We start from the raw sequence: 27,775 nt of genomic DNA, 5'->3' as shown, positions 1-27,775 counted from the left end.
GTACAATTATTATTCCCATTTCCCAGACCTGAAAACCGAAACGCAGGTTAAGTAACTTGAGGAGTAACCAGCACTAAGTAAACGACAGCTGTAGAATAGTTGAGCACTGGCTATGCGCAGCTTCAAGTTGGAGTGAGGAAAGGTCAGCCACACGAAATTTGACATGCTCCAATACTTTGCAGGTCGTGCGCAAGGCCAATTATTTTTTCCGTCGCCTTGTTTCTACCCCTTATGCAGCTTCTGAATCCGAAATCCTTTTCCAAGAGAGTTTACGGGGGGGGGGCGGTTGGGAGTTCAGAAACTGAACTTCACGTCAGGATTTGCCTTTGCTAGCTGTGCTGTCCCGAGCAAGTTATTTAGTTTCACTGGGCCTCTTGTTTCCTCAGTTGAAAAAGAGAGAGCTGGAACAATGTTCTTCGAAGTTTAGGTGATGGTGACTGACATTTGATGTAAAGTCACAGAACATCTGATAGACAGTAACTTGAAAAATCTCGTCGCCATTTGGGTTAAACAGATCCCAGAGCACGCTGCAGGAGGATTTAGTAGCTTTACAGTTGTATTTCTGTGAAGGAAAGATTTCTTCCCTCTCAGCTGCGGCTACTTAACTCTCACTTAAGCCCCGCTCCCAACCACCCTCCCGTTGTCATGGAGACCAGGGACGCCCCAGCTCTGGATTCCCCTCCCCGGGCAGGGTATATGAGGACGCATGCGCGTTCTCGGCGGCCGAAGGGCCGCGGTGGCTGCCGGGACTGAGCTCCGAACCCGCGGATCAGGAAGTGGCGGGCGGAGCCCGTGGCCGAGTAGCCGCCTGAGGCGCCGCCGCCGCCGCCGCCAGTGCGGGAACCCCGACCTGGCGGGGTAGCGCTGGGCGTGCGTGCGTGCGAGTGGGGGCGCTGACGACGAGCAGGAAGCGGCGGCCACGCAGGCGTGTGCGGCTGTCGAGGAGGAGGCTCCGGGAGGCGGCGGCCGGGCTCGTGGGGCGGCCCTCCTGGCTCAGGTAGGGGCCGCAGCAGCGGGGTGAGGGGCGGGGAGCCCCGGCCTGTTGTTCCTCCGGGCCGCCTCCGCCCGGGGGCGAGCGGGCCTCCCACCCCGCGGGAGGCTGGGACAGCCGTTACCGGCGCGAAACGCTGAAACCTGCTAACAGCTTCTCGGGAGCATCGTCTTTTAGGCCGGAGGTTCATTGAGCAAAGTTTTGGGTTAGAAAGAGGGGAAATTCACATCGGAGAGCTGATTGTGCCGCTTCCTGGCCCCCCAGCTTGCATTAGCAGCTGCCGTAGGAACCAGGTGTGTGGAGTTTGGGGAAACGGTGCCCAGCTACCCAAAGGCTGGGATGTAGGTGCTTCTTTCTGGACTGTTGTTTTCAGCTGCCTTTTGGAGACCTACTTTGGAATGATTCCTAAGCTTTAGTTATAATGGTTGTTTCCTGCAAAACCTAAAGACATTTCCCGAAACAAATAGCTGCGCTAACCACTTTTCCGTCCACCTCTACGTTTCTGTCATTTAAGAGGTGAGCAAGTGTCTATTCTCAGCTCGCCGGCTATTCATAGCAGTGTTGGCACCTGCGAGGCGCAGGCGGGAAAGAAGCGAGAGAGGAAAGAGCAGAAAGGTTGAAAGAAGTCAAATGATAAAGTGGAAAGAATGTGGGCTTTGGAGCCAGAAGATTTTCTTTTAATTTTTGGCTTCTTATTGGGGGAACACGTGGACTCTCTGAGTTATGGTTTGTTTTTTGTTAATGTCAGATGGGCAGGATGATGTGTCCTGTCTACAACACAGGTCAGTACATGTAAAACTCTACAGGTACTGCGTAGTCTTGTGAGGAAAAGTTAGGCGGAACATGTGATGGTGAAAGACCTTAAACCTGTTCTACGTGCCATTGAACTTGACCCATAACCACACAGGTCGCCTTTGCTTGGGAGGCCTTTACCAGTATTTCAGGTCTGGAGTGAGGGGCATCTGATTTAGGAGTCAGGATATTCGTGTCCTGGCTCAGGTACTTTCAGCTGTGTAACCTTAACGATGCCTCTTCACTTCAGATTTCACGTATTAAAATAGAAATAACGCGAAGTACCAGTTACCTCGTAGAGTTGTGAGGATCAAATGCTGTAAACATCAGGTTTTTGTAAACTGTAAGGCTTTTGTTTAAATCTGTGTTAAAATCATGGTTATAACAGTCGGGGTTAGTTATCTGTCTTTACAAGGTGAAATAAACAGATAACAGATGTTTCCTGTTTTAGGCTTGTTGCCCTCCCCTTATCACTGGGGAATTCTTTCTTCTTCTGACACTTTTCCTCCCCAAGACTGCCTCCTGCCTTCCTCACCCCAGCGTAATCATTCGGTTACTTCTTTTCAGATCCAGCTCGAAATAATAGTACTGAAATAACATATATTTTATAGCTTTACTATTTAGAAAATCATTTTCACAAACATTTTCTCAGTTTATTCTTACAGTTGGGCTAGATGTAGACAGCATTGGTAGTACCCTTATTTTACTTATGATAAAATTGGATTTAGGGAGGTCTAGTGGATTGCCCAGGTCATGTTGCTATTTGGGATTAGAACTGAGGGAAGAAGGCAGGTCTTAGATTCGAGGTCCCGTGCCAGTGATTCTTTTTTCGTTCCTTAGCTGAAGTTTACTCTGATTATTTCTTATCAATGCTTTTATATATGTATATATTTTAAATTTTATTGAAGCATAGTTGGCTTACGATGTTGTGTTTAATTTATGCTGTCCGGCAGAGTGACTCAGTTATACATATATATTCTTCATATTCTTTTCCATTATGGTTTATCTTAGGATATTGAATATTGTTCCTTGTACTATACAGTGGGACCTTGTTTATGCGTCCTACATATAATAGTTTGCATCTGCTAACCCAAACTCCCAGTCCTTCCCCCTCCCCCCCACCCCACTGCTTGGCAACCACAAGTCTGTTCTTTATATTTGTGAGTCTCTTTGTTTCGTAGATATGTTCATTTGTATCATATTTTAGATGCCACATACAAGTGATAGCATATGGTATTGGTGTTTCTCTTTCTGACTTCGCTTAGTATGATAATCTCTAGGTCCATCCGTGTTGCTGCATATGGCATTATTTCATTCTTTTTAATGGCGGAGTAATTATTCAATGCTTATATTTTTAACTTTTAGCATGCTAAGTCACGTTTTATTTATTCATTGCTTTTTTAAAAATAAATTTATTTGATTTATTTATTTTTGGCTTAATTGGGTCTTTCGTTGCTGTGTGTGGGCTTTTCTCTAGTTGCAGTGAGGGGGCTACTCTTTGTTGTGGTTTGCGGGCTTCTCATTGCGGTGGCTTCTTTTGTTGTGGCTCACGGGCTGTAGGGGCGCGGGCTTCAGTAGTTGTGGCGCACAGGCTCAGTTGCTCCGTGGCATGTGGGATCTTCCTGGACCAGGGATCGAACCTGTGTCCCCTGGATTGGCAGGCGGATTCTTCACCACTGTGCCACCACAGAAGTCCCTATTCATTGCTTTTTAACCGAGGTGCTCAGTGCTTTCATGTTCTCAAATGTAAGCTTATTGAAGGCAAGGATTTATCTTCCAGAACTTTTCATAGGTTGTAGTACAGTGCCTCACAAACAGAAGAAATTTTTTTTTAATATATTGGTTTTTTTTAATTAATTTAATTTTTAAAATTTTATTTATTTTTGGCTGCGTTGGGTCTTTGTTGCTGTCAGCGGGATTTCTCTAGTTGCCTTGAGTGGGGGCTACTCTTTGTTGCGGTGCGTGGGCTTCTCATTGCAGTGGCTTCTCTTGTTGTGGAGAATGGGCTCTAGGTGCGCGGGCTTCGGTAGTTGTGGTGCTCGGGCTTAGTTGCTCTGTGGCATGTGGGATCTTCCCGGACCAGGGCTTGAACTCGAGTCCCCTGCATTGGCAGGCAGATTCTTAACCACTGCGCCACCAGGGAAGCCCAAACAGAAGACATTTAATAAAGGATTGTAAAACCATTAACAATGAGGCTAGAGCAATTTAAAGATGTTCTTCTGTTCGTTATTCACTTAAATATTTATTGAGCTACCCCATGCTTGAAGGCTTTCAAAGTATAAGAGTCTTTTTCCTCTGGGACTTTGTTTCCCAACTTATGAACACTAGTCTTAGTAGTATAGAAATCATTTTTGTAGTCAGCTTGTGTACTTCCGAGACTCTCCATGGGGTTCTAGGGAGAGTTCAGACAAGAGAGGAATGTTATAAAATACTTGTTGAATGACCTGTGGCTTCCCTGGTTGTACTGAAGTTGCTTAGAATTGTAGAGTTTTTTTTTTTTTTTTTTCCCGTACGTGGGCCTCTCACCGCTGCGGCCTCTCTCGTTGCGGAGCACAGGCTCCGGACGCGCAGGCTCAGTGGCCATGGCTCACGGGCCCAGCCGCTCTGCGGCATGTGGGATCCTTCCGGATCGGGGCACGAACCCCTGTCCCCTGCATCGGCAGGCGGACTCTCAACCACCGCGCCACCAGGGAAGCCCAGAATTGTAGAGTTTTAAAACTGGGAAAAAACCCAAAGAAGTCTAGTCCCACCTCCTTCCAAATCAGGAATTTCTGTAGATATTTCTGACATATTAATCCAGCCTCTTCACTACTTATGAGAGTCCACCAGTTTTAAAATATACCTTTTAATTTACAAGCAATTCTGATGGTTCTCATTTTTTTGCAATGAGCCTAAATTTGTCTCCTAATTTCCACCCAGTAGTCCTGCTGTTGTTCCTAAAGCAGCATTGTCCAATAGGAATACAGTGTGAGCTGCAAGTGTGAGCCACACATGTAATTTAAAATTTTCTAGTAGCCATAATTTAAAAAAGAAAAAATAAGGGAAATTAATTTTAATATTTTACTTAACCCAGTATATCCAAACTATTATCACATTAGCGTAATCAGTCTAAAATATTTCAGTAATTTAAAAAGTTCTTTTCGTTGTATTGAGTCTTTTAAATGTGGGTGTATTTTACACGTAGAGTACATCTCAACTCTAGTCCCATTTCAGGCGCTCAGTCAGCACTTCTGCCAGTGGCTGTTTGTTATATTGGACAGTGTAGTTCTAGAGCTTTAGAGAATAATCCTATTTTTCTTTACTAGTGCCTAGCACAGTGCTTGGCATATAACAGGCACTAATTAAAGAATTTTTTGAGTGAATGAGTAAGTGAATAAATACAAGTGCTAGAGAACCAGTAATAAAAGGTAATTCTGTTTGGGAAATAACTCTTGTTGAGACCTGTGGATTTGGCACATAGATTTGAGTGGCTGGAATCTGTATTAAAGAAACTTATTTTTATCTTTGCAGCATTATGGATCCAAGTCTCTTGAGAGAACGGGAGCTGTTCAAAAAACGAGCTCTTTCCACTCCTGTAGTAGAAAAACGTTCTGTATCTTCTGAATCATCTTCATCATCATCAAAGAAGAAGAAAGCGAAGCTAGAACATGGAGGATCATCAGGCTCTAAACAAAATTCTGGTTAGTAGAATTGTCTTTTTTTTTTTTTTTTTTTTTTTTTTTTTTTGCCGTATGCGGGCCTCTCACTGTTGTGGCCTCTCCCGTTGCGGAGCACAGGCTCCGGACGCCCAGGCTCAGCAGCCATGGCTTACGGGCCCAGCCGCTCCACAGCATGTGGGATCTTCCCGGACCGGGGCACGAACCCGTGTCCCCTGCATGGGCAGGTGGACTCTCAATCACTGTGCCACCAGGGAAGCCTGACTTTTTAGGACTGTTCAGCTTTTATTTTTCGGGAAACCATTTAGTTCATTTTTCAGTTCATCATTCATATTGTTTGTTAGGTACTTTGTTAAGTGTAAGGGATGGGATGATGAGAATATTTTGCTCTTAAGATGTTAATAGTTGTTTTGTAGTTAGAATTTAGGTTATTATCTTTAAGAAGATAAAACACTTCACTGAGGTTTAATCTATATACTGTACCGTTCACTCGTTTTAAGGGTATAATTAAAAGATTTTTAGTAAGTTTACAGAGTTGTGCAACAACTATTACTACAATTGAATTTTTGTTCCCACTTCAGCCCCTGATAATTAGTAATCTACTTCTTTCTCTATATATTTGCCTTTTCTGGACATTTCATATAAATGGAATTGTACAATATGTGTTCTTCAGTATGTGGCTTCTTTTACCTGGCATCTGTTGAGATGATAATGTTGTTGTTCTTTGTTAATGTGGTTTATTACATTAACGGATTTTCAGATGTTAAACCAACCTTGCATTCTTGGAATAAATCCTACTTGGTCATGGTGTGTAATCCTTTGTTGTGGGATTCAGTTTGCTGACATTTTGTCCATGATTTATCCATGTTGTAGTATGTATCAATATTTCATTCCATTTTATTGCTGAAGAGTATTCCATTGTATGATATATACCACAGTTTGTTTATCTGTTCACCAGTTAATGGACATTTGGATTATTTCCACTTTTTGGCTATTATGAATAGTGCTGCTGGGAACATTCACATACAAGTCTTTGTATGGATGTGTATTTTTTTCCTCTTGGATAGAATTCCACTTAAGAGTGGGATTTCTTGGTCATGTGGTAAATTTATGTTTAATTTTTTAAGAAACTACCAAAATGGCTCTACCATTTTACATTTTCACCATCAATGCATGTGGGTTCCATTTTTTTTTTTCTTATTCTTGCCAACACTTGTTATTCCTTGTCATTTTGATTGTAGCCATTCTGGTGGGTGTGAGGTGGTATCATTGTGGTTTTAATGTGCAATACCCTAATGACTAATTATGTTGAACATCATTTCATGTGTTATTGATCATGTGTCTTTTGGTGAAATGTCTATTCAGAATTTTTTGCCCATTTGAAAAAATTGGGTTGTCTTCTTCCTACTGATTTGTAAGAGTTCTTTATATATTCTGGGTACAGTTTCTTGATCCAATATCACAAGTGTTCTTGGTGTCATATTTAAGAAATCTTTGCCTAACCCAAGGTCATAAAAAATTCCTCCTGTGTTTTCTTCTAAGAGTTTTATAGTTTTAGCTCTTAGATTTAGGTCTGTGATATGTTTGAGTTGATTTTTTTATGTATGGATTAACATAGGGTGTAAATTCATCTTTTTGTGTGTGGTTATTCAGTTATCCCTGCACCATTTCTTGAAAAAACTTTCTTTTCCCCATTGACTTGCATTGGCATCATTGTTGAATATCAGTTGACTACAAATGAGAGTTTTTTCTGGAATCTAAATTAGGTTCTGTTGACTCATGTCTGTCCTTATGCTAGTACGATATTCTCTTGATTGCTGTAGCATTCTAGTGACATTTTGAAATTAGGAAGTGTGGAAGTAAGTCCTTCAGTTTTGTTCTTTTTTGCAAAGTTGTTTTGGTTTTTCCTGGAGCCTTTGCATTTCCATATAAATTTTAGGATCAGCTTGTCAGGTCTCATCTGTAAAAGAGCCAGCTGTGATTTTGATAGGGATTGCATTGAGAATTGCTATCTTAACAATATTAAGTCTTTCAGTCAATTAACATGGCTCTCTTTCTGTTTTTTTAGGTTTCTAATTTCTTTCAACAATGTTATGTAGTTTTTAATGTATGTCTTGCTTTGTTAAATTCTAAATATTTTATTCTTTTTGATATTGTGAATGAAATTGTTTTCTTAATTTGATATTTGGTTTGTTAATTGCTAGTATATGGAAACACAGTAGATTTTTGTACACTGATCTCAAACTCTGCAACCTTGCTGAACTCATTATTTCTAGTTTTTTGTGTGGATTTTTTAGGATTATCTATATGTAAGATTTTGTCATCTGCGAATAAGAACAGTTTTACTTCACCTTGCCAATATGAATGCCTTTTCTTTCTTTTTCTTGACTGTTAATATTGGCTAGTAATAGAAGTAGTGAGTGTGAATATCTTTTGTTCCTATCTTAGGGGGAAAGCATTCAGTCTTTCACTATTATGTATGTTAGCTGCAGGGTTTTTGTAGGTGCCCTTTATCAGGAGTTCCCCTCTATTTTTAGTTTGTTGAGAGCTTTTAATATAAATGGGTAGTGGATGTTGTTAAATGCTTTTTCTGCATCTATTGAGGTAATCATGTTTGTTCTTATTTTTTATTAATATGGTATATTACATTAATCTGCTTTCAGATGTTAAACCAACCTTATATTCTTGGAATAAATCCTACTTGGTCATGGTGTGTAATCCTTTTTATTTGTTGTGGGGTTCACTTTGCTGAATAATCTACTTCTGTAATATTTTGTACAGAGTTTTTGGTGATATTTTGTACAGGATTTTTGTATCTGTACTCGTGAGGAATATGGTCTGTAGTTTTCTTCTCTTGTGCTTATTGGGGTATTTCTGGCCGCAAACGGTTTGCGAAGTATTTCCTTTTCCTCTGTTTTCTGGAAAAGTTTGTGAAGGTTTGATATAAATTTCTCCTTAAATATTTGATAGAATTCACTAGGGAAGCCATTTGGGCCTGAGCTTTCCTTTGTGGGATGCTCTTGGTTGAAATTTCTTCTTATAGATCTATTCAGATTTTCTATTTCTTCTTGAGTTAATTTGGTAGTTTGTCTTTTTAGGGGTTTGTCCATGTCATCATCTACATTGTCCAAAGTTTTTTAGAGTATTCACTTTTGATTTCTATAAGGTCAATAGTGATATCCCTCCCTTCTTTCATTTCTGATTTTAGGAATTTTTTGTTTTATTTGTTTTTGTTTTGTTTAGTCCAGTTTAAAGGTTTGTCAATTTTGTTGATCTTTTAAAAAAACAACTCTTTGTTTCACTGATTTATCTGTTTTTCTGGTTTTTAAAAATTTCATTTATTTCCACTTCAGCATTTATTATTTCCTTCCTTCTGCTTATTTTGGGTTTAGTTTACTCTTAGGCTATTATCTTTTAGACAGCTAGGTCAGTGCAACTTAACTCACAACAGAAATTATTTACCTCCTTCAAAGTGTAGCAGTGTAATCTTTATTGATGTCATCTTGTTAGATGTTCTTCAAGCTGTTGTACTGATGTTAAAGCAGAGCCAGTCTTTTTACCAAAGGAGGTTTATCATTCTTGTTAGCACGTGCATTAGGTTTGATTATCTCTCATTACAATGAAATTTACATGAATTCATAATAAAATTTTACAAATTGTTTTAAACATTAACAGAGACCTGCCTTAGACCTGGTCTCTTTGATCTGCTTAAGAATATCCTTGCTCCAAAATCTCAGTGGCTTAAAACAACAAAGGTTTGTTTCTCTTTCATACCACATGTTTATCATGTGTTGGCAGGGGTCTTAGCTCATTACAGTCACTCAAGGACCCAAGCTGATAGAGTGGCTGATATTTCAAATGTTGTTGGTTTTGTTTCAATGCCCGAGGGAAAGAGAGCTCTGGAAGATCTTGCCTGGCAGTTAAATGCTGTGGTCTGGAGGTGATACACATCAACTCCTCTCACAGCTCATTAGCCAGAGCTAGTCACAGGGCTCTACCAGCCAGTTCCATGTGCTCAGAAAGAGGGGAGCTGGAAATACTGGGTGTAAACACTAAAGACTACCATACCACCCTAGCTCGGGGCACTACCATTGGATTGCCCAGTCAGCTGCTTGTCAGGTGTCCTGGTTTAGCTTCCCTACTGGCCATTCTCTGTACAAGTCAGTGATTTTTCTAATCATGAATCTGATGATGTCATTCTCTGTTTAAGGCTGATCATTGCTTTTCAGACAAAGCCCACCTTTTCCTGCAGCCTACATGCTGTACTTGATCTTGTCCCCTTATCTATTGTGCCCGTATCTCATTTTTCTCCTTGTACTCTGTCCTAATGATACTGGCTTGTTGCTACTCTAACATGCTTCACTCTCTTGCCTCCTGGCCTTTGCTCATATTATTTCATCTTCCTGGAACGTTCTTTCTTACCTCCTTCCCTCTTTCCTTTGGTTAACTCCTATTCCTCTTCTAGGTTTCAGCTTTAAAGTCATTCCCACTTTCCAATTTGTGTTTATTGCTTGGCCTTTGAATTCCCAGAGCACTCCCTGTTTCTGACAAAGCTATGTGTGCCACTGTAATTGCATGATTACTTGTTTGCCATTGTAACCTAATCCCTCACACATGGAAGCACTCAGTACATATTTGTTAAATGGCTAAATAGATTACAGGGTAGGGTAGGGAAAAGGTAGTGTAGGTTATCAAAAAATCTAGTTATCAAAGGACCTGTATGCTTCCCATCTATGGCAAGGACCCCAAAGTTTTCCATTTATGAAAACGTGGTTTTAACAAGTGCTCAGAGTAGCTCTTGGTTACCAGAATATTTTGTATACCTAAGTTCCACAAGTCCTTTGAAAGTTGGTTATGTTATTTTTTTCTAATGTTAAAAAAATATATAAAAACATTGTGTGGAAAAGTGATTTCGGGCTGGCATGTAGGGCTCTTTAAGTTGAAAATGACAGATACTTATTTTTCACTTCCCATATCAAGTATTTTCTGTTTTGCCATAATTTTCAGTTGCTTCTTAATGTTGATGAGACACATTTAGTTAAGTGCCGTTACTTCCAATTATTTTGTTATTTTGAGTAATGCTATTGTAAACATCTTTGTATCTTCAGTTTTTTCTTTTGAAGTAATTTCTCAGAATAAATTTCCAGGAGTGACATTTCTGGTCTAAGGGCAGTTATAGTGTAGTGGTTAAAAGCATATTTTGGTTTGCTCATGGGTAGCAGCAAAATAGTGTCAGGGTTATAAAATATAATACTGTACAGCCTTTGGCATTCCAAGAAATAAGATTGCCATATTTCTTAACAGGTGTTAAGTGGTCCTAGCTTTTGACTTGCTCTTGACTTTTTTGGCAGTCTTTTTTTTTTTTGGCCACACTGCGCGGCTTTCGGGATCTTAATTCCCAGACCAGGGATTGAACCCAGGTCCCGGCAGTGAAATCGTCCAGTCCTGACTACTGAACTGTCAGGGAGTTACCTGGCAGTCTTTTTGCGTTGGGTATCTTAGTCTTTGGGAGTGTGAATGCGAGAGACATAATGAAAGAACAAGCTCAAGAAATGCAATTTAGGGGGGTATGCTAGAAAGTTTTAGTTTGAAAACAGCTCATCTTAGACCATGTATTTCTTACTGAACAGTAAGTCAATTTTATGAAAAGTTTATGCAAGTGTCCTTGTGACCTTGTTGAGTATTTTGAGTCTTTTTTTTCCACACTAATCCTACATAAAACTTAAATCTTTAAAAATATTTTAGTTGTCTTCAATAAACTAGAAAGTATTGCTTCTTAGTAAGTAGGGACTTACGTATAAGTGGGAATATTTTACTATGGATTTAGATAAGTATTTTAAGTAGCATTTTAATTACCAAAATATATGAAGGATAGTACTCTGTTTTTTAGTTCACATGGTTTGTTTAGGTATGTTATTTTGGGATCATTAGCCTTTCTTTTGGTTTCCAGTTTACTTTTTAATGCCTAGTATTGAGCTCTAGGAATCTTTTAACTAGTTTTTGAAGTGTTATTTTAAATAGATTGGTAAATTATTCACATTTGTGAAAGTTTTACAGTATATTTAATGAAATCGATACACACACAGAAAGTGCATATTTAACTTGTTTTTCCCTTCTAGTAGAAATCTTTTAATTATTCGTAGTCGGTTTTGTAATAACGGTTGACCTCAGAAATTTTTCTTTTTTTCTCAGTAATTGACGGCTGTTTTCAGAGCTTTTGTTCATCTTATGTAGAGTACTAGACCACTTCAGTTTCACGTTTTCTGATGTTGTCCATCATACTTCTAAGAGGGTTCGGTTCATTTTTCAAGTCTTTCACAGTTTTGTTTTTTACACAGCAACAGCAGTCAAGCGCTTCATAAAGGAAAGCCAGCACCACTAAAGATACCACTGTAAATATAAATAAAAGCAGAATGACAAAGCAGGCAGTGTTCCAGTTATCATGGAAAGGGTAAATTTTTTGAACTTGAAAACCAAAGTACTGATAAACAGATGTAGTTGTTTCATTCCAGAGGCTTGAGCTCTGGGAGGCCATTCTTAGAGATTCCACTTCTTATATAGCTCGTTTGAATCTGTAGAAAGGTAGAAAATGAATATATGTAACCAAACTCTACAGATTGGTCAATTCAAATGTCAATTTCTAAGATTTGTTAGTAAATTTATATAGGCTGCATGAGTATTCCTTATTTTCTGTCAGAATTAATGTCTGAATGGTATTCTTGAAATTTTTTCGATATTTATGCAGTGTACTCTGTAAACGATACTATGTAGTTTTTAATTTATTTTATTTTTTTATTTTTATTTTTTTGCGGTACGCGGGCCTCTCACTGTTGTGGCCTCTCCCGTTGCAGAGCACAGGCTCTGGACGCGCAGGCTCAGTGGCCATGGCTCATGGGCGCAGCCGCTCTGCGGCATGTGGGATCTTCCCGGACCAAGGCACGAACCCGTGTCCCCTGCATCGGCAGGCGGACTCTCAACCACTGCGACACCAGGGAAGCCCCCATACTATGTATTTTTTTAATGTATATCATTTGTTAGACAAATATTTATGATCAAGCTTCATATACAGAAATTAACTGCTAATGGAGGGAGAAAAAAGGCAGCTGAATTGGTTTAAAATTTGATTAAAGCACCGGTCAGAGAGCTGTTATCTACAAAAAAAAATCTTAGCATTTTAAAGTTGTGTTCTTCAAACTGTCTGCAGAAGAGCTTTTCCCATTACCCTTGTGGATCCTTCTCACCTTCTTGGTTCAGTGTATTTCTGTCTATTTCCACTCCTTTAAACTTCCAGGACAGGTGATCTGAATCAGGAAATAATGGCTGAGTGAAAAATAGTAGAGAAAGAAAAGCCAAATAATGACAGTTTTCAGAATAAGGATAAAACAGTTTTAGATTAAAGTTGCCTATGAAGAGACCTTAATCTTAGGATTTTTTTTGATTATGTATATGATAGTCTTAAATGTTTCATAATACCTAAATGACCAATGGACAGGAATATTAAAAAAAAACAGGCAAATGCAGCATCCCAAAGGTATGTATTATTAAATTATTATTCCATCTCACAGAATTAACCAGTGAGTTAAAGTGTCACTGTTCTTGCATTAAGCTTTGCTCTTGTTGACCTGATACTTGTTGGACCTTAAGTGGGACTGTAAAGATTGAAGATCTGATAGTATTAAAAATAATAAATGATTTTATTATCTTAATCATTCAAAAATATGTTTTTAAGGGGACTTCCCTGGTGGTCCAGTGGTAAAGAATCCACCTTCCAATGCAGGGGACCGCGGGTTCAGTCTCTGGTTGGGGAACTAAGATTCCCACATGCTGCAAGGCTACTGAGCCTGCGTGCCTCAACTAGAGAGCCCACGCGCCACAAACCGCAGAGCCCACGTGCTCTGGAGCCTGCATGCCCAACTAGAGAGAGAAAGCCTGAACACCACAACTAGAGAGAAGCCCACATGCCGCAATGAAGATCCCGCGTGCTGCATCTAAGACCTGACCCAGTCAAAAATAAATAAACAAAAACCCCCAAAATAGCTCAAGTTTTTTGAAAAAATTATAAAATATCTCTATATACTAAGAAACTTTTTGAAATGAGAGGAAAAAACCCCATAGTTCCACTTCCCTAATTCAGTGACTGTTGTCAGTTTGTGTGCTTGCTTTTATGAAAGAAATGTTTTGTGTGATTTTTTTGCTACATAGTTGTAAATAGACTTTCATTCTTGTAAACAAATGTTTATTGATTACCTACTGAGTAACAAATCCTTTTTTAAAAAATATTTATTTATTTGTTTGGCTGCGCTGGGTCTCAGTTGGAGCATGTGGGATTTTTGTTGGGTACACGGGATCTTTAATTGCGGCATGTGGGATCTTTAATTGCGGCATGCGGGATCTTTCGTTGCGGCACACGGGATCTTTTAGTTGCAGCATGTGGGCTCTTAGTTGCGGCATGTGGGATCTAGTTCCCTGACCAGGGATTGAAACCAGGCCCCCTGTGTTGGGAGCATGGAGTCTTAACTGCTGGACCACCAGGGAAGTCCCAACAAATACTTTTCTAAGTGCTGGAGATAACTTGTGTGTGAGAGTATGTTCCATTTATAGAAAATTTCAAGGTACTACAGAAGTATGAGTATAATAAACACCCATGTGCTTATAACACAGCTTCATTGATCAATTCTTGGCCAGTCTATATCTCTGCTCACTTCCATTCCATGGATTATTTTGAGGCAAATCCCAGACATCATGTCATTTCATCTAGGAATATTTCAGTATATATCTCTTAAAAGGTGAGGACTCTGTCTTTAAATATAACCACTATATCATTTTCACACCAAAAAAGATTAAAAACTGACTTAAAACCCCCAAACATAACAATATAATTCCTAAGATTTCTGTTTTCTTTATAAATATAATTTTAAAACTTTGGGGTTAATAAACTAATATTTTCTAAGGTTTTTTTTTCGTTTTTCTTTACATTTGATTTGCGTGGCGGATCATCTCACTTCTTTGGATGGACTTGGTCTCTTCCTTTTTTCCTTCATATATTTTGAAGGTTAAATTGATGATCTGAGGCCAAAAGTAAAGGCTTAATAAATTCATTTTTTCTTGTTGGATTTAAGAATCCATTTATGGTGCTTGGTCACCTTTCACCTTGAAATGAGGGACAAGAGACTAATGGACAGTAATTGAATTAATTGCTTCTTTTCTGGGACATACAAAAATGCACTGTCTGGAACACAGGTATTTGAGTAACTTCCCGTTACATTACAATATTTCAAACTATGTCAAGAGACCCAGCCTTTCAAAGTTACTCTTTTTTTTTTTTTTTTTTTTTTTTTTGGGGTACGTGAGCCTCTCACTGCTGTGGCTTCTCCCATTGCGGAGCACAGGCTCCGGACACTCAGGCTCAGCGGCCATGGCTCACGGGTCCAGCCGCTCCAAGGCATGTGGGATCCTCCCGGACCGGGGCACGAACCCATGTCCCCTGCATCGGCAGGCCGACTCTCAACCACTGTGCCACCAGGGAAGCCCTCAAAGTTACTCTTTTATCTTTTGAATTTTTCTCTTCCAAGCACACCCTTATAGAAAGCACGCTGCTGCGTTGTACAGCTCTGGGGAGCACCAGTCATGTTTTGTTGTGGGGTGGGTGCCATTCAGGTAGAATACAGTGTAAATTGGGGTTGTGCAGTGTGGAGTCCTGATAGGCTACCCCTCCACCTCTGCGTTGTTGCTGCCTCTGAACTTAACCACCTTTTACACAAATAGTCAAGTAACCTATAGAAACTAACTCAAACGGAGACAAAAGTTAAGTCCTTTTTGATCCAGCTTTGCTGATAGTGTCATGAATGCATGTGCACAGACACACAAATGCCTGAAAAATGTTCAGCTTTGGAACTCCCTTAGGATTTTTAGCACTGCTAAAATTCAGATATTCCTGGGAGGGGTAACAAACATTGTTACAATTATTTTTACTTCAGTGTGAATGAGTTTCAGATGCTTTTTTTTTTTTTTAAAGAGCTAATAGAGGAGAGGGAGAGGAAGAAGATTAGGACCTTGGTGAAATGGGGGATTGTGCGACTTATGTGGGTAGGTAAAGAACAGGAAGAATTGCTTGAGGGTCTGTCTAATAATTTTACCTTGGCCAACCTAGCCCTCTTCAGCACTGATTAAAGTATTCCTTAGACTTTCTGTTAAGGCCTTTCAGGTTGATTCCTTTTTAAAATTTGGGAATTTCTTTTGAAGATTTCTCTGGCATTGGAACTGACTGCAGGGGAAACAATGGTAGGGGAGGGAGGAGAGAGTAGAGTGAGGTAATTTCTACATTATGCCTCTGTAATTAATCTACCCTATTAATTAACATTAATTTAAACTGCTATTTCATTATTGATATCAAAAATATCATTACAGCAATTTAAAATAAAAATTAAAAGCATCACCTATGGGCTTCCCTGGTGGTACAGTGGTTAAGAATCCGCCTGCCAACGCAGGTGACACGAGTTTGAGCCCTGGTCCGGGAAGATCCCACATGCTGCGGAGCAACTAAGCCCGCGCGCCACAACTACTGAGCCTGCGCTCTAGAGCCCGCATGCCACAACTACTGAAGCCCGTGTGCCTAGAGCCCGTGCTCCACAACAAGAGAAGCCACCGCAGTGAGAAGCCCGCGCACTGCAACAAAGAGTAGCCCCCGCTCGCCGCAACTAGAGAAAGCCCGCAGCAACGAAGACCCAGCGCAGCCAAAAGTAATAAATAATTAACTTAAAAAAATAGCATCACCTATAATCTTATCTCTGTAACATATCAAACTTGTAATTTTTTTCTTTTATCCTAGACATTGGCTGTATAAATCTATAACTCATACCTGGTTGAAATTATACTGAATTTATTACTTTGTATTTTAATTTATTATGAGCAGGCCTTTTTATTTTTATTTATTTTAATATTTATTTCATTTATTGTTATTTTTATTTTTGGCTGTGTCCTGTCTTTGTTGTGGCTCGTGGGCTTCTCTCTAGTTGTGGTGTTCGGGTTTTCTCTTGTTGAAATGTGCGGGCTCAGTAGTTGTGGCATGCGGGATTAGTTGCCCTGCGGCATGTGGGATCTTAGTTCCCCGACCAGGGATCAAACCCACATCCCCTGCATTGGAAGGCAGATTCTTTACCACTGGACCACCAGGGAAGTCCCATGAGTAGGCCTTTTTAAATTTATGGTGACTTCTTAAGACTGGGGAGAAATTGTAAAGACTAATAATGTAGGTTACTGTTTCAAAATGAAATTTTAGAATGATTAGAAAGTTTGCTTAAGGAACTTTATATTCTATTTATTTTTGAGGTACAAGTGAACTGCTTAAAAAATTTTCAGGTCCCCTTGCTCCTAAAAAATAGAGCGGGAGGGAGGGAGGGGGAGAGATGGGAAGGGAGAGATAAGGGGAGGCAAGAAGCGGGGCAGGCAGACAGACACACAACTAAATTCACTTACTTTGAAGTTAACTTGTACCCATCAATGAACTGTTCTTCTGGTTAAATTAATGTAGTATACTCACACAGTCGGATGTTAAGCATGAATGAGGTGACTATAGTGACATGGAAAGATTTCTAGGATATGTTTTTAAGTAAACAAAGTGCAGGAGGAAAAAGGGAAATAATATATATTTTTAGTTGCTTGTATCTGCACAAAAATCTTGGGGATATATAGAAATTAATAACAATGATTATTTGTGGGGTTGGTTGGAGAGTAGAGTCGGGAGACCGGGATGTGTGTGAGACTTGTCAAGATGTGCCTTGTTATATTCCTTTGGTTTTTGAACCATTTGAGTGTATTATTTATTCAAACCCAGAAGTATTCCTTGCCTTTGGTTTTTAATAATCCATTGTGTTTGGATTACTTCTAAAAAATTAGGATTAGTAAATTGTGACTTTGGTAAGACTGTGTACTTTATCCACACACAAATATGCTTATGATAATTATACTTGTGATAGTGACTGGATAGCAGTATGTGCCATTGCCAAGGGTACTTGTAAGTTTTGTTAGGAGCATCTAAGCAGTTTTCAGAAAGAGTATATATACATGTCAGGTTTATGTTGTGAATGATGACAGTGTGCCATTTGTGAGTGTGTTGATAACTGATGAGCATCTCAAAACATTCACTTTTTGTTAGCTTCTGGGCATATCTGGAAAAAGTAAGCCCTGTAATATAGATTCATTTTCTACCTTAAATTTAATGTGGTTTATTCTTTCAGAGTACGGTAGAGCTCTAATAATTTTGTGTGTTAAGTTTAGGATAAAATCTAAATCTTGCTTTGATGAATTAGACATAATTAGATACATAGAAAGACATTTATCATTAGGATTTTCTTGTATTTTGAGACTATTTTTGAAATTAAAATGTAAATTTATGTGAAGCAAATGCTGTAACATGCCTTACGAAAAGTGAGCGCAAACAGTAAAAAGTAGGAACAGTCTCTTATATATATAATTTTTAGTTTATTATTATTTTCCAATATATTCCCATCATCTATTTTTCCTCCCATTTTAAAAGGCCCTAGTGAAATATTTACAAGGATAGGACTTGGAACTGTTCTGGAACCTTGAATTGCCAGATCAGAATAAAATTATACTTTTGCTCTATTTGTGGAAAAAGGCCTTGAATTGAATTCTCTAGTGCATTTAAGCATATCACTTTGAAATATGATCTGTTAATCGTAATAGCCTTTATATATAGAACAACGCACCCAACGCTGGAACTCTCTGGCTTAGGCCATGTCTTTAGTTAGTTTGGCTAAACAGCAATGAGCCTCCATCTGTACTAACTATAGATATATTGCCAGTAAAATGTAGGCTGATTATAATGTTTAAAAAATGTGGGTGGCAGGAGTTTTTGTCTACAATTTACCTGAAATTTGAGTTACGAGTTAACTGTTTTATTTGACAAAGTTATTTTTATTTGATCTGAGACTTTTTTTTTGAGCTCCCGTACTTCGTATAGCAAACAGGAATGTTTTCTAGGCAGTTAACCACATTGTACTGAACCTGGAGAGATCTAGTATCTTCTTACAGCAACCTTTGGGCTTTGTAAGGGATACTTTGCTCATGCTAGCAGAACACTGGTTAAGAAACAGAAGGAATAAAATTTATGAAAAAAAAAACCTTTAAAATTTAAAATAGATTTACCAGCAAAGAAAAGGACAGAATTTGGATCTTAGGTCAGTATATATAGGTAATATCCTGGAACTCTAGCATTTACTAAATAATTATTTTTTCATGCTTTAATATTGTAGAATTAGAAATTCGGTCAGCAGTTGAATAATAATTTTTAGTAGGCATGAATGATTGCTTTTAGCTATGAAAGTAATCATATTACCTTGAAAGGTACCCTCCTTCCTCCCATAACCAATTCTTCTTAGAGCATATTTTTATTTTAAAATTTAGTTTATCAAAACGACTTACTGTGTATTTTAAGTTTGGTTTAAGAATAACTTTAATATTATATACAAATACTGTGATAAATGTATATTTTTGTGGCATATGAAAAATGAAACACTGCTTAAGAAGGTTTTTATTTAATAGCATGATTTGTATGTTATAGTGATAGAGACTTTAAAATTTGACTGTAGGGAATTATTTTAATGAAAATGTATGAAAGTCTGAAGCTCTATAAATGGTCTCTTTGGTTACAGTATAATGCAGCCTACGTAATGGTACCTTTATGGTCTTTTTATTTTTATATAAAAATCACAGTATGATAATTTATTGGCATTCTCTGCATCTACACTCAAAGTCAAATAAAATTTTGAATTATTTTCTCATATTCCTTAAAATACAGCAAACTTTCTTATAAATGCTTTAAATTTGCACATATAATCAGAAAGCTTTAGTCCTGGATTTGCTTTTAGTCTAGATTTTTCTTTAAGAAAAATCCTTTGTTAAGACAAACCAAACCGCTGAAATGAAATAGCTCAGAGAAAATGAAATTTGCAAGCAACCTTTTAACATCACATGCATATGGCTTACTCTGAGGTCTGGATATAGATTAGGTTCATAGAAAATGTAATGATTTTCTGTTAAGGCACAGATGGTAAGGGTGCTTATCAAATAGCAAAGATAGTCTTCATGTTTTCATAATAAAATCCTGCCAAACAATGACATGAATACATTTCTTGGGGTCTTTAGTAGGAACAAAGCTTTCTGCTTCGTTTTTATGGTAAAATATTTATATTGTATCATAAGGACATGTATTATTAAATGAAAAGATCGTATAACCTACCTCTTGTCTGAAAGGCTGCAGTTGAAGCGATGGTATCCGTCTGTTTGTAATGCAGTCTAGTGCACAGCCAAGATGGAGCTGTGCTTCTATTGGTTGAACCACAATGGAGCTGACAGTTTCCTCTACGTGCATTTGCATTAAGTCCTGCCACCCTAGGAGTAAATCATTCATAAACTTGAATAGAGCCGTCTGGGTTCTCAACTGTCACCCCTTATTTTGGCCTTATTTTTTTGTCTTTCAGCTAAATTTCTGCACAGGAATTTGTGAGTTAGTAACAAATTGATGATTCCATAGTGCTTAGCTGTAGAATTTCAGATCCTTCAGTGATTATTTCAGTGCTAGGGCTAGAAGATAATGTCAAGAGAGGCAGTAACCTGGGAAACAAACAGTTCAGGTTTACCAGCGTGGTGTTTCCTCCATGAAGTGTAAGATCTCATAAATGATATTTGCTTTCTCTCTTTCTAATACTTGTTATTTACGTAAAACTTGCTCTCTGAAAGTGATTATTTCTATGTGGTGGTTTGATTTAGATGAAATTCTGAGGAAGAAGAAAAGAAATAAGGTTTTTATTTCTATTATTTGGGAGAAGGGTAAGTTTTGGTAGGTACACCACCTGTGTTAAGAAAAAAGCAGTCTGTGAAAGTTAAATTGCAAAAGAATCCTCAGTTGGATGTGTAGAGATAGAATGATTTTCTTACAGTGTATTAGAGTTGTGGTCTAAGCTTAACAGTCAAGGTTTTTTTTTTTTTGTGGTACGCGGGCCTCTCACTGTTGTGTGTGGCCTCTCCCGTTGCGTGGCCATGGCTCACGGGCCTAGCTGCTCCACGGCATGTGGGATCTTCCCGGACCGGGGCACGAACCCGTGTCCCCTGCATCGGCAGGCGGACTCTCAACCACTGCGCCACCAGGGAAGCCCAACAAAGTTATTTTTAAAGGAAAATTGCATATGAGGTCTCAAAAAATCATTCAATAAAGCCTTTTCACTAACTAATCTCAAAGGAATATTATGTTGCCTTCTAGAAGCTGTTCCCGTGGATCTCTGACAGTTGTTAATTTGACTTGTGGTTATTCTAATGCATTCTTTTGTTTAAATTATTATTACCAACCTGGTGCCAGAAATGGACTCTCCCCCCTTTTATTTAACCTCTTCCTTTGTGGATCAGCCACATGGGAACTTTATAATATCTGATCTGATGCCCGACTAATAGAATGTGTACTTATGAAATGTCTTCCTGGTATTTACAGTGACTTTTTTTTACTCTTCCTGCCTATGGCTAATAGAATGCATTTGTGATGCAATGGTAGCATTAGGATTTCTGCCTGTAAATATGCAACAGAATGGTATATGTTCTGAACCAAATGATCTTCTATGTAGATTGCTCCTTGTTTCATGCTACATCCTTTTTAAGTATCCACGTTTATGCAGTGGCAGTGCTTATGTGTTTTTTTTAACGTCTTTATTGGAGTATAATTGCTTTACAGTGGTGTGTTAGTTTCTGCTTTATAACAAAGTGAATCAGCTATACATATACATATGTCCCCATATCTCCTCCCTCTTGTGTCTCCCTCCCACCCTCCCTATCCCACCCCTCTAGGTGATCACAAAGCACTGAGCTGATCTCCCTGTGCTTTGCGGCTGCTTCCCACTAGCTATCTGTTTTACATTTGGTAGTATATATATATGTCCATGCCACTCTCTCACTTTGTCCCAGCTTACCCTTCCCCCTCCCCATGTCCTCAAGTCCATTCTCTACATCTGCATCTTTATTCCTGTCCTGCCCCTAGGTTCTTCAGAACCTTTTTTTTTTTAGATTCCGTATATATGTGTTAGCATATGGTATTTGTTTTTCTGACTGACTTTACTGTGTATGACAGACTCTAGGTCCATTCACCTCACTACACTCAATTTTGTTTCTTTTTATGGCTGAGTAATATTCCATTGTATATATGTGCCACATCTTCTTTATCCATTCATCTGTCGATGGACACTTAGGTAAAAATATGGAATGATTCACGAATTTGCGTGTCATCCTTGCGCAGGGGCCATGCTAATCTTCTCTGTATTGTTCCAATTTTAGTATATGTGCTGCTGAAGCGAGCACATTGCTTATTTTTTTTATTCCTAATATATCTTTAAAATTTACCTTAAAATAGTTATTGTATCATACTTTTTATTAATTCCCATTAATCAATACCCATTTATTTTTTTTAAGTTGATAAGCAGAAATTGATGTCATTGGTGATAAATTGAACTTTTTATCCCTTAGAAGTAATCCACTCACTTCTCATGGTTTTTAAGGTTGTTAGAAAAGCACTATGGATCAGATTGAGATTTGTATTGTCCTCCTGTTTAATAAACCTTGCTTCTAATTATGGTGGAAATCTAATCAGACTTAAGGAAAGGGTGAGATAAAGGTACTTATAAAAGAAATGTATTTTAATGCCTTTGAATTATTTATACTTTGCTTCCATCCTTGGTGAGAAAATAGTTATTATGCATGCAGATTTTGAATTTGTCACCAAAATTTTATAGGGTAGAATTTACTAGATAGGAAGACTCCAAAACAAATATTTTACCAGAGTTAAAATCATCTTAGTTGCTTAAAAGTCAGTAATCACATCTAATATGAAAATGTTATAATTGCTTTTTGAACCTCATTTTCAGATCATAACAATGGATCATTTAACTTGAAAGCTCTATCAGGAAGCTCTGGATATAAGTTTGGTGTTCTTGCTAAGATTGTGAATTACATGAAGGTAAGTACTTTTCTCAGCTAACAGAAATTCTGTTGACTTTTGGTGGAAGTAGGGGATTGGTATTTTCAGAAGTAAATTTGTATATACATGTCAAAATTTATCAAATTGTATGTTTCAATATTTGTTGTTTATGTTATGCCCATTATACCTCAAAACTAAAAAAAAAAAAAAAATTTACTGCCTGAAGCCTTTTACATTATATCAAGTTAGCATTGCAGTGAGTCATCTAAGTGTATTTGATTTACATTACATTAGTTCAAGTACACAATTTAAGCCCACCATTTCATTTCATAAAATTGTGCTCATGCAGTAGATACAGTCACCTCTTAATTAGTCAATAGCTGCTGACCAAACCAGTGAGAAAATGTGAACGATTTACAGGATATTACTTCCATTGATGTGAGAAGTAAAAAGCTACATAGTTCAGGCAGATGGTGGCTTTTCTACATCTTGAAGGAGAAAATTTGAGAATTACTGAGTGTCTCGGAAAAACTTTGACTCACAAAAGAATTGGAGTTTAATGTTTGATGAGAGATTTAGTATTTCTTGAAGTAAATTTTGAAGTTTTGATGGTATGACATTTTGACTTTACTAAGGATTCTGAACCCTAACTTAATTTATGAAAGTGAAATTTCATTTATAGCTAAAATGGCTAAGTGATTTCAGATTTACCCCCCTTGTCTGCCAAACTCTTATTCCCATTTAGTTACTAGTTGTATCTCTTGGAAAAAAGTCAAAGAAAGTACTGTATTTGTTATTATTTCAAATTTCAGCTATTCCTTAGTATATAAATCAAATTTTATGTGAAGTCTTTTCTTTCGTAATTTAAGAGACCTGGTGTCTGTCTAGCTATATCTGAAATCTGTGGTTTGTATTTGATTTCGGGTAGAAATGTGTTAGTTTACAATTTCCCATTATCAAATAATATACTCTGACACTTAGGCATTTACCTTTCATTCCATCCATCCATTCCCCCACATGGTAAGCAATACTAAAACCTACTATCTGCAGTTACGGCACGAATGGTATGAATACTCAGACGAAATGTATGCCCTCGAGGCTGTCAGTCTTTTGAGGGAGACTGACATTTAATGTCATGTTTTTGCTACTCTGCTAAAAACAGTTTTCATTTATCTAGAGACCCTTACTGCTTTGTTAATCTATGACAACGATCTTCAAATTTTTACTCATATGTTCCCTGAAACAATTTTGAAAAACTTTGTGTCCCTTTGCACATATTTAAATTGATAAGTGTAATTTTTCAGCAAAAGGTTTTTTTTAAATTGAAGTATAGTTGATTTACAATGTGTTAGTTTCAGGTGTATAGCAAAGTGTTTCAGGTATACATATATGTATATTCTTTTTCAGATTCTTTTCCATTATAGGTTATTACAAGATATTGAATATAGTTTCCTGTGCTATACAGTAGATCCTTGCTTATCTATTTTATATATAGTAGTGTGTAGCTGTTGATCCCAAACTCCTCACACCCCTCCCTTCCCCCTTTGGTAACCATAAGTTTGTTTTCTATGTCTGTGAGTCTATTTATGTTATAACAAAAGTCTAAATAGTGACACAGGATGCAATTTCTGGCATATTGTAATATTTCAGTAAAATACAGCACTCTTAAATTTATCTAAGGGAATCTAAATGCCATTTTTTAAAAATACGAAAACAAACTTTAGTGGTTGGAAATTTTAATTATTTTCCTTTCAACTTGTATGTCAGTTCGTTACTCCCACTGAATTTTATCCTAATGTTATGTATTTTAGTGTTTGGAAATCTTCTATTGATCATCTGTCAAACTCCTTTGTCACAATAATATGTATATAAATTTAAATTAGGGATGTTTTCCCTGTAACCATAAGGCTGTAAATATTTTCTGGTTTGAGCCATCATTGTAATTACTGTTACCACATAGTTGATTAGAATAACATAAATATATTAAAATTTTGATTAAAATTCACTTTGTATGTAATAATTATGCAACAGAAATCCATTTTTAATGAAATAAATGGAGCTGTCTTATCTCTCCAGTGGTTCTTGTGTCTGGAGATAATATATTATTTACTGATAGAATGAAACAGAATTTGGCACCAATTTCCTGTCTTATTTTGAGATCTTGTAGGTTTAAGTGCTGAGAAATAAATGTTCATATAAATAAGTTCATTCTAATTTTGTGATAGCAAAACCTTCCAATTATCAGTTGACACTTCTGTTAGGTCCTTCTTCAGTTTTGTTGAAAGCAAAAGAATGGGAATCACCTAGCTTGCCAGAGGATTTGTTACCTGGTCCTAAACCATCTACTTAGTTTCTAGGAAATGTATCAAAAAGGTTTTACCAAGACTCAGTAAATGTCTAATTATATCAGCTTCCTCTTCTTCCCCATATCGGTACTTTGGTTAATCTGATATATTCAGAAGCAATTGACAAAATAAAAATACTAGTTTCAACACACCTTTCCAGTGCAATTTTTTTTGATGAAATACTTTTATCTTAGGTGTATAAATATATTTTTGCCAGAACTGTCAGGTTGAAGGTTTAGCATACTCAGCTTATGGAAATTATTTTCTGGTTAACAAAGCTAGTCTCCATTGTCAGACCAACCAGATATACCAAACTTATTTTTTATCATATTTTAAGTAATATAAAAGTCACTGAGAAATATAGTATGGAATGAATACTAACAGATACTACTAAGGTAGTTGAGATTAAAATTATAAGGATCAAAAAGAATGAATTTTTCCATTTTTATATAATGTAAAAAATAAATACACAGTCTACCATCATGTAACATTGCATCATTATAAATAATCAAATGTTTATTAAGCAAGGATGTGTTAAACAGTGTGTTATTCCTTTTCTAAATGTGTGTGCTTGTATCTTCCATCTCTGATATTCAGCTTTTAGATATAAATAAAAGGGAATGATTCAAAAATAACTGTAAATTTTATCTTGGGGTGATTAATGAAGGAGAAGTATACCTATTGCTAAAAATGAATTGGTTTTACAGCTAGCTATGACTTATTTTTTTAATAGGAGGTAGAAATATTAAATATTTAAAGCATAATGAGAATTGACTAATTAGAATGAAAATTTCATGATATGATTTGATAAAGTAGGTTTTAACTACCACATTGAATAATGCAAACTCAATGTAAGTTCCTGTGTGGTTTTTGTCCATGGGTTTTAGGTAGCATGCTTTGAACATTTTGGTAGTCCAAGAAAGTATTTGTTATATTTGAAAGAATCAGCCTCCTTTATTGATACTGCTTCAGTTCTTTAAATGTGCGTTTTCTTCAGGCTAATAAATATTCAAGGAATGGATTTTTGAGAATTGCTGAAGAGAATTACTTATATGAAAATACCTGAAAAAACCTGTATTTATCATTAGATACTTCTTACCATGTTCCCTTTATTTGGAGATTCTCCCCTAAGAGTGATGCATTCTTGGACAGTATGGCATGGAGGTAGGGTGTGTGGGGATGGAAGAGACAGAATTGTTTACAGGGAACAGCTCTCAATTGCCCACAAACTGTAATTCATCAGAATTTAGAATGTCATAGCAAGGGCAAAATATCCTATTTTTAACTCCTAGAAAAATATTTAGGACTGGAAGAGACAAGAAGCCCCGTCTATAGTGGATAGTTTGATACCTCAATTTATCATTTATGAAGGCTTCCCCAAAACAATATTCTTTTGACTTGCCCTTTTGGTTGAGTCCCTGGAGTTTAATATACCTCCAGGTATTGCAGTCTAAATTCTGGGTGGAGGTGAGAGTTATCCCTTTTTTTTTTTTTTTTGTAAAAAGGGGCCAGGCCTGTTTTGAAAGGGAAAGAGTACATTCGGAAGATGATCTGTAAACTGATTGTTTGAAAGTCTTCAGCTGCTCCTTGTGTACCCTTTTTGAAGAGCTGATAAAACCAAGAACTCAGAAAGAAAGGAAAAAGGCAACACAAAATACTCCTCATAGTTTATTCATTTACTGATGGAAGAGCTCTTTAATTGCTCGATGAGAATTATGTAGAAATTATATGGAGAAGGTTCAAGAGATACCGTTAGGTCCATATGAGACACTGCTCTAGTTCTAAGATGACAAATCAGTTGTGCACTTTGTTTTTGATGGAATGATTTTTCTCTTGATCTCACTGTTATCCCTTTATGTGGTTGTATCTCAGTTATGTAAAAAATCATGTTGAAAAATTTGGTTAGTTTGGTTTAGCCTAGCTCATTGGTTCTCAATGTGTCATTCTCCAACCAATGGCATCAGCATCTCCTGGGAATTTGTAAGAAGTGCAAATTCTTGGGCCCCTTCCTAGATCTACTGATCTGAAACTCTGGGAGTGCAGCTCAGCAGTCTGTGTTTTCATAAGCCCTTCCTTCAGGTGATTCTGACGTACACCACTGTGCCACTTACATATGTTTTTTCTTTCTTTTTTTTTTTTAATTAATTTATTTTTGGCTGTGTTGGGTCTTCGTTTCCGTGCGAGGGCCTTCTCCAGCTGCGGCGAGCGGGGGCCACTCTTTATCGCTGTGCGCGGGCCTCTCACTGTCGCGGCCTCTCCCATTGCGGAGCACAGGCTCCAGATGCGCAGGCTCAGTAGTTGTGGCTCACGGGCCCAGCCTCTCCGCAGCATGTGGGATCTTCCCAGACCAGGGTTCGAACCCGTGTCTCCTGCATTGGCAGGCAGACTCCCAACCACTGCGCCACCAGGGAAGGCCCTACATATGTTTTTTAACTTAATAGTTTGTCCTGGTACATCTTTCCAAATTAGCACATAGAGAACCTCTGTATTTTCTTTTTTTTAACATCTGTATAGTAGCATAGATGTGCTGTAGTTTATTTAATCAGTCCTCTATTGATGGCCACTTGAGTTTTTTCAAATACAACTTAGTGTTGTAATAGTTCTAATAGTATGTCTTAATAAAACTAATGTTTCTGATTTTCCTTTTACAATAATGCTGCTTTTCTACATTGTGGTTTATCTGTAAGGTAAATTCCTAGAAGCCGACTTGTTGGGTCAGGGGTTTCAATGCATTTATATTGCCGAATTCCCTCTGTAGGAGTTGTATCAATTTGCATTCTTACCAGCAGTGTGTGAGAGGGCCTGTTTCCTTACAGCCTTACCAGTAGAGTTGTCAAGCATGGAATTTTGCCGGTGTGATAAGAAATACCTTAGTGGAAGTTGAGTATCTTTTCATATGTCTAAGGTCATTTGTATCTCTTTTTTTGTGCTTTTTGTGTTCCTGTCTTGGGTCATTTTCTTGTTGAGTTTTTGGACCTGTTAAAATATTAGGAAGGCTAACTCTTTGTGATAT

At 37.6% G+C, this 27,775-nt stretch overlaps 2 protein-coding genes and 1 non-coding gene across 5 annotated transcripts in view; 1 reads left to right on the top strand and 2 right to left on the bottom strand.

Moving 5' to 3' along the window:
- The first annotated feature begins 768 nt into the window (after positions 1–768).
- The window catches only part of GTF2E2 (general transcription factor IIE subunit 2), a 74,729-nt gene continuing 47,722 nt past the window's right edge, over positions 769–27,775 (top strand). The window contains exons 1-3 of one of the 3 annotated variants that reach the window (XM_019921400.3): positions 769–997; positions 5,294–5,463; positions 22,365–22,456. In XM_019921400.3, the coding sequence (XP_019776959.1) occupies positions 5,298–5,463; positions 22,365–22,456 (258 nt within the window). In that variant the 5' untranslated portion in view covers positions 769–997; positions 5,294–5,297. Of the gene's footprint in view, positions 998–1,266; positions 1,285–5,293; positions 5,464–22,364; positions 22,457–27,775 lie in introns of those variants that run through there. The other 2 variants (XM_019921397.3, XM_019921398.3) reach the window with 2 other exon arrangements.
- On the bottom strand, positions 11,645–11,974 carry SMIM18 (small integral membrane protein 18). Its single transcript, XM_019921407.2, has one exon. The coding sequence runs from the start codon at positions 11,972–11,974 to the stop codon at positions 11,678–11,680; it is 297 nt and encodes a 98-aa protein (XP_019776966.1). The 3' UTR covers positions 11,645–11,677.
- Positions 21,695–21,801, bottom strand: LOC117310068 (U6 spliceosomal RNA). Its single transcript, XR_004524326.1, has one exon. It is a non-coding gene; the product is annotated as a U6 spliceosomal RNA (small nuclear RNA).

This window comes from Tursiops truncatus, chromosome 21 (assembly GCF_011762595.2).
Source record: "Tursiops truncatus isolate mTurTru1 chromosome 21, mTurTru1.mat.Y, whole genome shotgun sequence".
Lineage (NCBI taxonomy): Eukaryota > Metazoa > Chordata > Mammalia > Artiodactyla > Delphinidae > Tursiops > Tursiops truncatus.
The sequence above is the reverse complement of the archived record's forward strand: the minus strand, read 5'-3'. Positions and strand labels throughout refer to the sequence as shown.

Coding starts and splice junctions, on each gene's coding strand:
- SMIM18 (XM_019921407.2), bottom strand. CDS start 11,974: ATGGCCTCCCAGAGCTCAAGCCTCTGGAATGAAACAACTACATCTGTT.